Source organism: Podarcis filfolensis (genome assembly GCF_964270895.1).
Source record: "Podarcis filfolensis genome assembly, chromosome: 1".
Classification (NCBI taxonomy): Eukaryota; Metazoa; Chordata; class Lepidosauria; order Squamata; family Lacertidae; genus Podarcis; species Podarcis filfolensis.
In genome coordinates this window covers 65332276-65346206 of record NC_139604.1, presented here as the reverse complement: position 1 = coordinate 65346206, position 13931 = coordinate 65332276, and the positions used below count along the sequence as shown (strand labels likewise).

The window sequence follows — 13931 nt, the reverse complement described above, 5'->3', positions numbered from 1 at the left end:
AGTCAGAAATACCAAATGCTGTTAAACAAGGTAGGCAGTACTGTATCTTCATTTGCATTCTTCAAAATATTTACCCTATTGTTAACAATTTACAAATCACTTTTAATATCCAAGTGTTTCATCAATGACTTTCACTAAGGATCCTGAAGTCAATATGAGGAACTATGTCTGCAACAGTTTAGGGAACTTGTGGCTCTCCAGATGTTGCTGAACTCCCATAATTCTTGACCATGCTGGCTGGGGTTGATGGGAGCTGGAGTCAAACAATATATCGGTCACAAGTGCCCCACCCCTAGTCTGTGATATAAAGACTTGACTAAGACACTTATAGAAGGGGTGGGAATTCTATTGCACTCCATATATTGCATGGGCACAGCTCCCATTATCCCTGACAATTGGTCATGCTAGATGGAGGGTCACAGGTTTCCCATCCCATGAGATATGGATCTGTCTCGTGTGAAAATCCAACACTTTATCCCATTGGATTTTGACAATGTTATCTCTGAAAACATACACTGCTACAAGATGAAACCTTGTTTGTGCAGCTCATTTGCAATGCTTTATATTCTTCCTGTCTTATCCTTGGTGTTTCTAAGACTTTTTTTCCCAAATATTGTATGCTGCACCTTAGCTACTCTTAGTTTTCTTGTGTTCTGTGTCAGCTTCCCTTACTGACATTGCTTCTATCTCATCCTTCAACTAGATGCCTGGATCTCATGTAGGAGATCCAGCAAACCAATAACATCTGCTTTGTCTTTGATTATCAGAACACCCAATAAGTTTTACCCCAATTCAACTTTGTCCCCAACTGAAATCCTGTTACTTTCTCATATAAAAGCAGCAGCTACCATTTATTTCTCTACATAGCCTGTCATATTAAGGAAAATCTTGCTAGTTCCTACTTAAATTGGAATGTTGAAAAATATCATTCACTAATACATGCTAGATTACTAAAATTCTTATTTTATTCAGTAAATATACACCTCAAATACAATATTTCAGTGAGATCAGGAGTGGTGACTGCAGATTGGAAAACCCCCCACTTTGTTAGATGAAACTTTAACATTGTTTCAGACATGTAAAGCTTTCAAACCAATAATATCAATTTGCTTTACAAATTGGTTTTGTCAAGTAACAGTTAGAATTTCAAGAACACATGACAAGTTTGGGTGCTTAATTAAAAAACAAACAAACATATTGCATATGGTCACTCACCCTTTCTCCAACCTGTGTTTGGTCTCCATGAGGAAGTATGTCAATATCCGGCTGAAGAGAGCAAGCATCAATTACTGCTTTGTACCTGTGGAAACAGAACTGGTAATTGTCAATTCACCTAGAGACTGCCTCACAAGCACATTTTACCTGCTTTTAAGAGCAAAATTAATCAGTTGGAGAAGTCACACGCTGGAAAATGCATGTTTGCCAAGCACTAATTGTTCTAATGGGAACTCTGTTCCAGGCAAATAAATGCCATTTTAGCTAATAATGCACTATACTACAGGTAGTCCAAAGGTTAGAAATAAATGAAGCATTCCCTGGTTCTGTTGCTGGGATCAATCCTCTGAGGAGATGGAGGGCTTATCCACACATCCTCTTGTCCCACTGCTTTTCCCCAGGGAAAATGGCTCTTTAGCACTCAATAGGAGCAAATGGCAATCGGGTTTTCTGTGGATTATTGTTTCTTCTGATGAAGAGCTAAAGAGTGGGCTTTTCCTGGGAAAGAAGTGGGGTAAGGGGGAAACTATGTGGACTTGTGCTTTCTAGGCAAGTGGAAGTGTGGAAAAATCTACAACATACATCTACAATGCAACCCTTTCCTTCTGATTCATGTGGGTACAAATCATGCTGCCAGACACAACCTTCAACATATAGCAAGGGACTATGAGACTTTGAGTAGGAAGCTGAAGGGCCTTGGAGCACAGGTGTTTCTCTCATCACTCCTTCCTGTTGAACACTGTGGCCCAGAAGGAAAATACTGAAAATAAACCACTGGCTGCACAGGTGATGTAGTCAGGAAAAGTTTGGTTTCTTGGACAATGGTCTCTGCTTTCTTGAGGAAAGACTTCTGGCAAGAGATGGATTGCACCTCACATAATGCTAGCAAAAAGTCTCCCCACACAATTGGACCATGCCATTTAGAAAGCAGCTTTACATATTGAATCACTTTTGTGACACATCTGCCATGTGGAAATGTTTTTCAGTTGCTTCCTTGTGGATGATGTAATGCTTAGATTGGTACTCAGTCAAGAAGGTGCAGTCAATACTGAACTTTTAAGGAAGGATCACTGCTCAATATGATTGAATGTTTTAAATCATTACAGTTCAAAGACCATCACCTTTGTCATAACAATTCAACATTTGTACTATGTAACCAGGAGAGGAGTACTGTCAACAGCAATAAAAAACGTTCTCTATAAGGGTGGTAAGATAGACTTACTATTATTTGCATTTACAAGGCATTTAAGTACACTAACCTTTGTGTATTAAAAGGGCTTTCAAAAGTGATATTTTCTTCTACAGTAGCATTTAGCAACCATGGTTTCTGGGAAGCATATGCCACCGATTCTCTGTTCCTGGAAACAAACAAACAAACAAAAAACCACAGAAGGACTTTGTTTTATTTTACTGAAACAGCCATGGAAATTATTCTTCATTAATGTAGTTATCAATGTCCTATTTTAAACATCAATTAATATTCCATCTCTATCCTGAAAAAAGGTATATTGTCACAAGAGATGTGTCTCTGGTAAAATGTTATTGTGCTTAAGGTTACAGTCAGGTTCGACTGTAATAGCTTTAATTTCTGATTTTTGTATTACAAAAGGCATCTTTTTTTGGGGGTAGCAAAAGCTGTTGTAAGTGGCTCTAGATTAATATTACATTGCCCTATAAATATGAAGGATACCCTAGTCAAAAAGGTTTAACCTAACTCATCCTTGAGTCCCCCAGCTGTTGTTGGGACTACAACTCCCATCATCCCTAACTAGCAGAACCAGTGGTCAGGGAAAGGCTGACCCAGTTGAAAGGACTTTATTGCATCATGGTTTTTCAGCATTTTTTTCTGTTACAGAAAGAGCTCTGAGTTGTTTTCAGAGAGGAAGCTTGTATCCGTCACCATACTATGTAAGCCGGGTGCACTTGCATTCGGCAGTGCAGTGGGCAACAGATGTCGGGGAGTGAGGATGCTCCTGAAGAGGTCTAATAAGTAGCCAGATAATATTTTGGCCACTAAAGCAGCTGAAGACTCCTGTGGTGGCAGCTGGGCCTGGAAAAGAGGCCAAAGTTTTTTGAGCTGGGTTAGGGGTTGGGGTTTTACTCCCCCTGGGGAGCCTCACTGTGGTAGAAAAATGGCTCTTACTAGTGCCTGGCATAGGAGCCAACCCCTAGGGGCTGAGATCCCTCCCCCCCATAAAATATTTGAGGGGGCCCCAAAGTTGATGGGCATTGCCATTTAAATTGTGTGTGCACACTGTGTCTTGTGACAGATTATAAGGGGTGGGGCTTTCCTGCTCCACCCCAAATAATTTATTCAAGATTTGCACCTCTGGTGCATGGAAAAAAGAGCTGAAATCTGAACAGCACTTTTAAAGGATCCTGTGCATGCCACAACAACTTTCTGGGGCCAGTAGCTTTGCCTAGAGGCCAGAGCCCATATTACTTGATAAGCCCAGGGGGGCATACATTTAGCTAGCCTGATGCCATGGCTTATACCACATGGTGTACTACATGGGCTGCTAGATGCCCTGGTGATTCAGCTAGGCAAGGACGACCTGGTTAGCAGCAAGGGCATAGATCTCATTTTCACAGCAACCACTGAACTTGAGGCCCTGCATGGGGGACATCCTAAAACGCACTGGCAAGGTGGGCTTGGAGCTCATAGGTGCCTACCGTAACCAGAAGAAAGTGAACAAGGCAATGTTCTACACAGTGTCTCACCTGGGGGGCCAGGTAATTCAGCCCCCTAGCATTACGTTCAGTAATGTGGATCTCTGCAGGCCTGATGGCAGCTACCTACCACTGATGGGCAATGAGGGTTGGCTGCTGGACATCTACTGGGGCCTATGTGATTGGTTGCAGATATGAGAGGTATGGTGGTGAACAAGCAAGGTGGGGCTGACTCAGGTGGTGCAAAAGGCATTGGACTGTATCCTTAGTCTAGGAAAAGGGGGTGGGATGGAGCCCTACCCTCTTCCTAGCTCAAAGAAACAGCATACCCCTGTAAAAGGATCCAGGAGGAAGGATTCTATCTAAATGCCCGGGGGGGGGGGTAACAGGCTGTAGAACTCCCCAAATGGCACCCTGGAAGGATCACCACGACTGGATGTGGATCATAGGGTGATGCATAACCCAGGATTGACCCTGAAGGAATAATTAACTAGTACCTGGTTTCACTGTCAACAGCTGTTTCTCTTTCTGGGCTGCAGGAAAAGGTACAGTATATTGTAAAATGGAAGTATTAATGCACTTTTGCAAATACTTTAGATATGCCTGAGTTCTAAAATTAAGAGAAGTAAATAAATGACATATACCTTGACAAATAATATATAGATGCAGTCATGGGAAAAAGAAAGTACACCCTCTTTGAATTCTGTAGTTTTACATATCAGGACATAATAACAATAATCTGTTCCTAAGCAGGTCTTAAATTTAGGTAAATACAACCTCAGGGGAACAACACCACAAAACTTACTACAGCATGTCATGCATATATCTATACATTTTCATTTCCTATTCTGTTATGACTGTGATTTGACTCGCCCCACTCTACTGTATCAAACATAACACAGTCTTCTGGCAATCATTTGGATAATAGTTCACCTTGTTGTACAGGTACTTTTATGTTGGTTGATAAGAAAAAAACCTCTCTTCAGAAAGCAACTTGTAGGACCAAGATATTGTGATAGAGGGCTTGGTACTATATATACATATATGGTTTTCTTTCTTTTTCTTTTTCTCCTCTTCTTTCTTCCTCCTTGTTTTTTAATTGTATCTTTTGTTGAAAACTCGCAATAAATTTTAATATAGGTTACATTCTGAAGCTTCCATGCTATGCACACTGCTTTGGAATTAATCTTCATGCTAAGCATGTTTTACATGTGACTTTTTTGTATTTTAGTTTATAGGTGGGGGAAAATCTGATCCACATCAGTTTATGATACTATGTATGAAGATATTGAAGATATTGAAACTGTCTGTTTTGCTGAGCAAAAGTATCTAGATATCATCTCATAACTAGGATAAGCTAGGGAAGAAAACTAATAGACATGACAAAAATCCCAGGAACTGGGAAGTAAGTAATTATCTATTTCCATCTCTGCAGGAGGTGGTACACGAACACACTTCAGAAAAGCAGCATGAAGCAGATGAGCTATGTCAAAGCAAAGTCTACTTTTTGGTATCTTGCCTTTTAGGCTAGAAGACTAAGGAGTGTTATAATTAAAATAAATAAATAAGTAAAAACTATGCCAACACATGTTCATCTGCCTAGCAGATTCTTTTATTTCATTTGGTTCTATAAAATGGGATGTGTAAATAAGGAAAAAAAAAGAAATGTCAAGAGAGTGAGAAAAATTAAGTAAAAGCTGAAATGTTTAATAAAGAATCATTTCAAGCAGTTAATACTGTAAAGCCAAACTGTACAGTACTTTGTTTCTTTGCAACACAATAGATTTAGGATATCATGATGAGCAAGAATCATGTGTATTACTATACCTGACATCTTCCCCTGTCTCGCTGTCAGGAATGCTGCATCATCAGGGGGAAAAAAAGAATATTGTTCATACAGGTATTTTTGAACCGTTTGCTTACAGGAGGATTAATGATGACATTCTACTTTGCATGTACGCTGCAAAATATTTTTCATAGAGTTGCTTCAAACTGAGGTCAACAGCATCTTACTTCAGGCACTTTACAATATTTTAGCAGTCAACCTGGAGCCACCATCTTTCTTGAATGTTTGGTGGTTATGAGAAGCTTATATTTAGTACTTTCAAAATGTTCATGTGAGCTGCAGTGGAATAATACTTGCATTAAAGACTTAAAGTTGAACATGAAGGAACCCTCATGAATCCTAAAAGTTTGTGTTGCTGAGTTATGCCAATTCTTGGTGGGCTTGATATATAGTGTGATGCAGCAAACTGAGAATACAAATGCTATGCTGAAAGTAGGATTTGTCTAAAAGTTATTAGTGCGGGTTCCAACCAATGGACATCATATGGAGAAATTAGGTTGCTAATACCTACATTTAAGTATGCCAGAACAGCATACTGTATATTGAAATTATGGTTCCATGGTGAAGAATGATGTAGGTACCATATTTTTTTTAATAGGACCCTAACCACAAAGAACCCATACAGGTAAGTCATCCCCCTAATGCCCGCTGTTACAGAATTTCTCTTTTGTAAATTTATTTCAACCAATGTTGAGAAGCATGCTTTTCCATTTTGTAACTCCTCCTCCTCAGAGAGTAACTGCTTAATAGCATTTAATAAATAGCATTTGCATATAAATATGCTCAATAATTTAGTTTTACTCCATTAGCGAGAGCAATGGCGACTGGCTGCACTTCGACCAAAGGCAGGAGCAGAACTGGATGCCTGCCTCTCAAAAGGTTGCAGCTTGCCTTTTGACCACTAGGTGGAACAACCAACCCACTGCTGATTTTCACTGAAAATGGGGGGAAAGCTAACAAAAAGCCATTTGGATATATAAATTATATAAATTACACTTGCTGATTTGGGAAGGACATACACAGGTATTAGAAAGATGCTACCATTGTATACCTTAATAATAGCCATATCTACACAGTGGATAGGAACAAATTATAACAGCAGTATGTTTCATGCATACATGATTTAAGAGACACTGTCAAAATCTATATAATTAAATTTATATTTATTGCAAACTGTCATCAAAAGGAACACCATAAGGATATATGATTTGGTCACTGCAATGGAGATGTAGCTGAGAAAACAAACTGCAACGTGAACTGCTGGATTCCATAGTGTGTTTTCTTTCAAATTAACTGAATGTTTTAACAAAAGTACTGACAAAGAGAATATTAATTGTGAGGCAATTATTAATAGACCCACACTGATTTCTTGATTTAAGATAGTGTTGATTCTGCATAGAACATACCAGCACAGGCATAGTAAATATAATTTCAAGCCAACAGTTCTGCTTTCTTTATATGTAGTTTCTGTATATGGCAATTCCCCAGGCACTTAAAGCGGTATTCTTGTGCTGTGGCTGAAATCAGTAGGGTTTACTTACAAATATATATGTTTAGAATTAGGGGCTGTTTGCAGTTGCATATACATGGAAGAGGTAAGTAAGGAAAACCGATGTTCTTAACCAGGCATAGGCAAACTCGGCCCTCCAGATGTTTTGGGACGACAACTCCCATCATCCCTAGCTAACAGGACCAATGGTCAGGGATGATGGGAGCTCTGGTCCCAAAACTTTTGGAGGGCTGTGTTTGCCTATGCCTGTTCTTAACCACAATATAAAATATACAGTATAAACATAGTTTGGTCTTCACCAAAACAGTGATTTAATTCACATGCACCAATAACATAGCTTTGAAGTTAAGTCTGTATCCCTTGCATAAACTACACAGTAACTTAAAGTATGAATAAAATTACCTGTTCCAGATTACATTCCCAGATACCTTCTGCATCTCCCCAAGTATCCCTAGCAAGAGGGATGACTTACCACAGCCCACCTGTCCCACAATCATTGTTAGCTGACCTGCAGTAACAAAAAAGAATTTTATTTGAAGTTTAAATTTACTACAGATAGTGAGCCCTGATCCAGAAACAGTTGCACTCAACAAGTAAACATTCAGTAGTACATTCACACAGGTGCACTAGGTGATATTGCAAAGGTGGGTGTGGAAAGGCATAACCCCCCCACACACTGTGGAGTGCTGATACAAATATGAATGCACATTGGTATGCGATTCCTGCACAGGAGCATATTTCTGCCTGCAGATCTCCCTTGCTGGATCAGAGTTATTGAAAAAAAGGAAAAAGTTTGGTATAATAAAAAGAAGAGTGGCAGATGAAATTAATGGACTATGCAGAATTGGCGAAACTGACGGGAAAAACCCGGAACCAGCAGGACCAGGTTTTCCAGAAAGACTGGAGTAAATTTATGGTATACATTGGTACCTCAGGTTACATACGCTTCAGGTTACAGACTCCGCTAACCCAGAAATATTGCTTCAGGTTAAGAACTTTGCTTCAGGATGAGAACAGAAATTGTGCTCCGGCGGCACGGCAGCAGCAGGAGGCCCCATTAGCTAAAGTGGTGCTTCAGGTTAAGAACAGTTTCAGGTTAAGAACGGACCTCTGGGATGAATTAAGTACTTAACCCAAGGTACCACTGTATTTGAAAGACAACTGTAAACAATTAACATCGCTAGTAGGATTATAGGAAGCTTTGTAAGGATAAATTTATTACTTACTGTAGTTAAGTAAGGAAATATATAAGGATAAGATTTAACAGGAATAAGAAATACAGGAAAATGCAATGTATAGAGATTAAGTTTGAAAACCATTAACCAGGGAGGGAGGAAGTCACAGGCTCGTGGAGCCAAATGTTTTATTTTTGGGAAAAGGTTGTGATAATGTTATGCAAAGAAAATATATGTAAAAACCAATAAAAATTGTTGGGGGAAAAATATAATAAGTGGTACCTTGAGGGATTCGAATATCAATGCTGGACAATGTTGGAGAGCCTTCAGGTGTCCAAGTGAAAAATCCATTTGTGACCTATGGCAACAATAGCAAAAAAGATAAATAATCCATGCCGTTGCAAAATCTTACTCAGACATTTTCTTTAAAAATTATTTCTGGTTTTCCAATAAGACAGTTTAGCCCCACCCCACTTTGATCTATCTAATTTCTTGCTTACCCTTTTTTGACCAATTTGAATTTCTATGCTTTCATCTGAGTATTATTTTAAGAGATTCTGTGGTATGTGGGATATATTAAAATGGGCATTCTTGTTTGGCTAGTTTGAGAATTGTTAAGTTATGTATTTTTATTATATTCAATATATATATATTTGACCACTTTTCTGGGCAAATGTGCATCAAAGATGGCTTGCAATCCAAAATAGATGTAAAGAAACAATAATTGGAAATTTTAAACCTTAAAACTACAACTTGGTAACACTCCATATACATTCAACCAGATCATCTCCAAGCTAATGATATCTTTTTGTTCTTTACTGTGCAAACCACAAACCAACTGGTCTGGTACAACTCCTTCCCCTGTGCCAGAGAAACATGGTGTCCTTGTTCATCAGACCCTAATTAAACTCCAAACTTTCATAGGAGACAGAAAACTGAGATTACTTCAATTGGGCATAGTAACTGCAACAGTTCCCAGCCAGGAGTCTCTCTGGTCTCACCATAACCAGATACTGGCAACTACATGGAGATAGATATACTTGTATGTTGCATCAGCACAGTATTGTTTGGGCATCAAATGCAAACTGCCTTACCTTTTTTTTAAAAAAATGAAAAATCTTAATTTACCTCTTGTGGCTTATACAAAGCAAACACAAAACTCCACAATTCTTCCTTTTGAGTTTTATAATGTCCTTCAGAGCTGGTCACAGAGCCTGTTTACTCAGAAGTACAGTAAGTTTCAGTGGCACTCGCTCCCTAATAAATGTGTTGAGGATAAAAGCTTTAATGTGCACATGAAGATATTTCCCATTCTTCTGAGTAAACATGCACAGGTTTAAAAAAATGCTCAACTTAATCAGAACATATAGCTTAATTAAATATAAACCACACAACTAAAATAGTCATAAACTTATACACAATAACTCAGTTTCAATTTGGGTAAAGCTTTCTGAGGAGAACTGCTCTCACAAGTTGCTAGGAGAAGGAATTCCTGAGCTACAGAAAAACCACTTGTGCCCTTGTCATTCATATATAATGCAAAGAAGGCATTGTTAAGGGAGCACAATAGGACGTAGGAGTGAAGGTTAGTAAGTGAGGAATCATACAGTTGGAGGAGGAGAAGCTTCTAAAAAAAGTGTCTGCCTGAAAACACTACCCTCTGGACTAGAAGCCTTTCACTAGCTTTTGATGTGTGAAGACAATGTCAATAGAAAACACTACCCTCTGGACTAGAAGCCTTTCACTAGCTTTTGATGTGTGAAGACAATGTCAATGCAGACTGCGTACTAGCTCAGAGACACTATTATCCACTCTCACACAATATTTTCCAGTGTCAAGCTCTAGCATCAAAAGCAGATTCTAGTTTGAGACCCGACACAAATTATGCTCAAAAACATCTTGAAAGCTGGGCTAAATTAGAACGTTTCAAGAAGATCCATTTCACAAACTGATAACCATGCTACCAAACTATTTTTATTTCTATCTTTAAGAGGCAGATAAATACCACAATCTTTCAATGAGAACTTACTCCTCAGCAGTCATGTTTTGTTTTGCTTTCTAAATGCAAATGTGGGTTTTCCAGGCTCTAGAACTCTGAGCTTATTAGTAACAACATTATTAGAAAGAGTGACCTTATTACCACCTTTACACAATAATCATCTGCTTCTGTGGTGCTAACAGGTCTTCTTAAAGGAGAGCTGTAATTGTTCCAGTCCTCTCTGGCAGGTCTCTTACGGTTAACAACTTTGAGGGGCTGTGCAAGATCAGGAAGACAGAAATACATGGTGAGTGGTGACAGGACTGTGAAAGAATCTTAAGCAAGAGTGGACAATGACTTGGTTTTCTGGTGCAATCATTAATCATGATTGGGGAGGGACTGAGGGGAAAAGATACCCCTCCTAGAAATGGTTGGTATGAAGCAGAGGAGACAGGTTTGTGTGTCAATCAGCATTGTGCAACTGTGCAGTGACTGCCTGGCTAGCCGACTCTACAGACAGCAACCATTGCCTACACTAGGCCCTGGAAGCCAATAACAAATTGTACCTTTTCATTGGACTGGTTGGGTCACCTTCAGCCTCTACTGCTACCTCTTAACCATTTCTGGTATGGATGGGCTTTCTCCTCCCCACTTGATTATGACAGCCAGTGTCCCCCCACAACTCTATCCACTGCTGGCCTTAAACAAAAATAGTCATGGTATAGTCCTTAGCTAGCTTTAAGATTTTGCCAACGTAGCTATTAATTAATTACAAAGGAACTGACAAAGTTATTGGGGTGGTTCACAAGGATTAAAGAACGGGAGGCAAATATTTGGCACGCAATCCAATATTAGCACTTACAACTGCCTGGTATTTGCTGTGGTTGTCCTTGCATCTTGGCTCTGCACATTCGTCATGTTCCTCCCCTATTTCTTCACTTGAGAGAAATTCACTTAACTTTTGAACGCTACAAAAAGAGGGGAAAGGTAGTAAATTGAGGAACACTTATACATTGTGCCAGTTACAGTAACAGTGTGCATTTCAGAATTCCCACGGTACAGTGGAACCTTGGTTCTCGAACGGCTTAGTTGATGAACAAATTGGCTCCCCAAATGTGAAAACGTGGAAGTGTGTGTTCCGGTTTTCGAACGCCGAATGTCCAATGTCAGCTATTGTTTCTGGGCCGCCTGTGCCAATCAGAAGCCGCACCTTGGTTTTCGAATGTTCCAGGACTCGAATGGACTTCCAGGATGGATTAAGTTCAAGAACCAAGGTTCCACTGTATAGATATTATTCTCAGAAGAAATCCCATAACTGTGCACAAAGCTGTAATAAAACTGTAGGTACAATTGGCGGGATCAAGGTCTAATGCCTTAAACTTTACATCATCATCATCATCTTGTGGTGTGTGATACTACTTTTGTCAAAGGTGTCCTCACATTGATTCCCCCCCCCCCCGCACCTGAAAGCATATACCGTAACTCCGTATAATTTATTGCATGAGCTGGGAATGCAAGAACATAGTGGCTATAGTGGCTGCATATGGGGTGGGGACACTTACTATGGGATGGCCTTGAAAATCAGTGTTTCTAATTAGAGTGCAAAAGCATTGGACAGATACCACAAGCTCTTAAACACTGCAGTAAGAAGCTTCATATGTAAGACAAAGGCACTCCAGAAACCCTACCTTACAAGAGCTTTGACTGTGGATCTAACCACACTGGAGAGCAGGAACAGTGGTGTGACAAGGATGTGAAAGAGGGAGAGTGAAGCAAAGGCCACCGAGGGAGAAAAGTCAGCATTTTCAAACAGGTGGGCATGGACCACAAATGTCTTTAAAAGAAAAGACAGCAAAACAAATTATTTCAGCCACCTCTTATATTAAGGGTACAAATGCAGTGAAAATATTTAGCTGCACTTCAAAAGCTCTAATGATCAGGAGGAGACATTATGCAACTAAGCACTGCAAAATCTGTCAGGCAGACTTAATATACATTTAACTATCAGCTATAAATACAACAATTATATAAGAGCTTTCCCCATTATAAAAGCAAATAAAGAAGAAAAGAATGCATATTGAAGAAATAGAATTATGTCCATCTGAAAGTCCAGAGCAGCATAAAGTTACTCTCAAAGATGCATCTTGGAGCAGAACTAAGGCAAGAGTAATATCGAAGGATGTTTGTGGTTGCCCTAGTACAATCTATGCATGGTAACAAAAGTCTCCAATTGGATTCCCTTACTGGATTGGCTCCTGCATGCACCAAAATGGTGCCATCTAAAGGAAAGTGTCAGTGGGAGTGGCCTGAATCCATTTCTTAGGTTCTGTATGGCCTGTGTGTTGTAGAATAGAATCAATTACAGGGGAGACAACACATCTTGTATGGAGATTACTTTCTAGAGCAGGCACCCCCAACCTGCAGCCCTCCAGATGTTTTGGCCTACAGCTCCCATGATCCCCAGCTAACAGGACCAGTGGTCAGGGATGATGGGAATTATAGTCCAAAACATCTGGAGGGCCAAAGGTTGGGGATGCCTGTTCTAGAGCTTTTGAAATAACGTGGTAACTGGTCTGTGTGTACTTAGCCATCATCACTCTGTCAGCTTACATGATAAGAGGACAGAACTTAAATATACAAGCACAGGAGGATGCTGAGAGAACAGTGATACATGCTGCAAAATGTATCATTGGAGTGATGTCCATATTTAAGATCCAAACAGGCCACTGAAGATCTAAACAGCAGTAAGATCTAAATATCAGTAAAGTGATATTACAGACATTCAAGAAAAATCTATTCATACGTAAAATAAGATAAAGTACACACACACACAGTTCCCAAATAACAAATTGCTCTCCATTGTGATTTAACTCTCCATGCTTTCTGTAATTCTGCATACACATAATTGAACATCATTTTGTGTCACATCTGTTTCAGTTTTCAAATGCATCTGTTGAAGGACAAGATAGCAGTACATAAAGTTAATATTTTATTAGTAGAGTGTAATTTAAAATGAACTAGAGAAGGAATAATGCATTTGTAACCAACAGAGGGCTTTGTAGCTACACTCTTCTCTAAATGTTAAAATATATCTACATTTTTAACAGTAAAATACTTACTATAAGAACAGCTGCAATAGGTATTGCTGCATTCATGAAAACTGCAAGTAAAACAAATATATTTTACCGATTCTTTCAATATACTTAGGCTTCATACATCTCTACATGCATTTCACTTTTGTATCTATAACAGTTCTTTCTGGTTTTCTTTTTCTTTTTATCTGCCTAGGTTTCATCCTGTCTTGCTTGGATGCTTCCCTTTTAGTTAGGATATACTGGAACTGTCATTATAGTGTTTTGAGTTAGTGGGGGATCCCCCAGATCCCTGGGTGCCAGGTTCCCCCCTCCTAGATTCTTGGATGCTGGGGTTTAATCAGAGCTGAAAAGCTGAGCTTGTTTTTCTGTCAGACAGAGGGACAAAGGGAGATGATGGCCCTGTCTTTAATCCATCTATAAGACAAAAGACCCTGCAGGTAAA

At 39.4% G+C, this 13931-nt stretch overlaps 1 protein-coding gene across 10 annotated transcripts in view; it reads right to left on the bottom strand.

Moving 5' to 3' along the window:
• The window catches only part of ABCC8 (ATP binding cassette subfamily C member 8), a 57814-nt gene that overhangs the window by 22668 nt on the left and 21215 nt on the right, over nucleotides 1–13931 (bottom strand). For 5 of the 10 annotated variants that reach the window (XM_083589176.1, XM_083589170.1, XM_083589172.1 and 2 more), the window contains 10 exons: nucleotides 13514–13554; nucleotides 12083–12228; nucleotides 11257–11362; nucleotides 10560–10670; nucleotides 8699–8774; nucleotides 7644–7749; nucleotides 5713–5745; nucleotides 4383–4418; nucleotides 2475–2573; nucleotides 1216–1300 (listed from right to left, as the gene is read on the bottom strand). In XM_083589176.1, coding sequence (XP_083445302.1) covers nucleotides 1216–1300; nucleotides 2475–2573; nucleotides 4383–4418; nucleotides 5713–5745; nucleotides 7644–7749; nucleotides 8699–8774; nucleotides 10560–10670; nucleotides 11257–11362; nucleotides 12083–12228; nucleotides 13514–13554 — 839 coding nt within the window. The remainder of the gene's footprint in view (nucleotides 1–1215; nucleotides 1301–2474; nucleotides 2574–4382; nucleotides 4419–5712; nucleotides 5746–7643; nucleotides 7750–8698; nucleotides 8775–10559; nucleotides 10671–11256; nucleotides 11363–12082; nucleotides 12229–13513; nucleotides 13555–13931) is intronic. The other 5 variants (XM_083589178.1, XM_083589174.1, XM_083589175.1 and 2 more) reach the window with 2 other exon arrangements.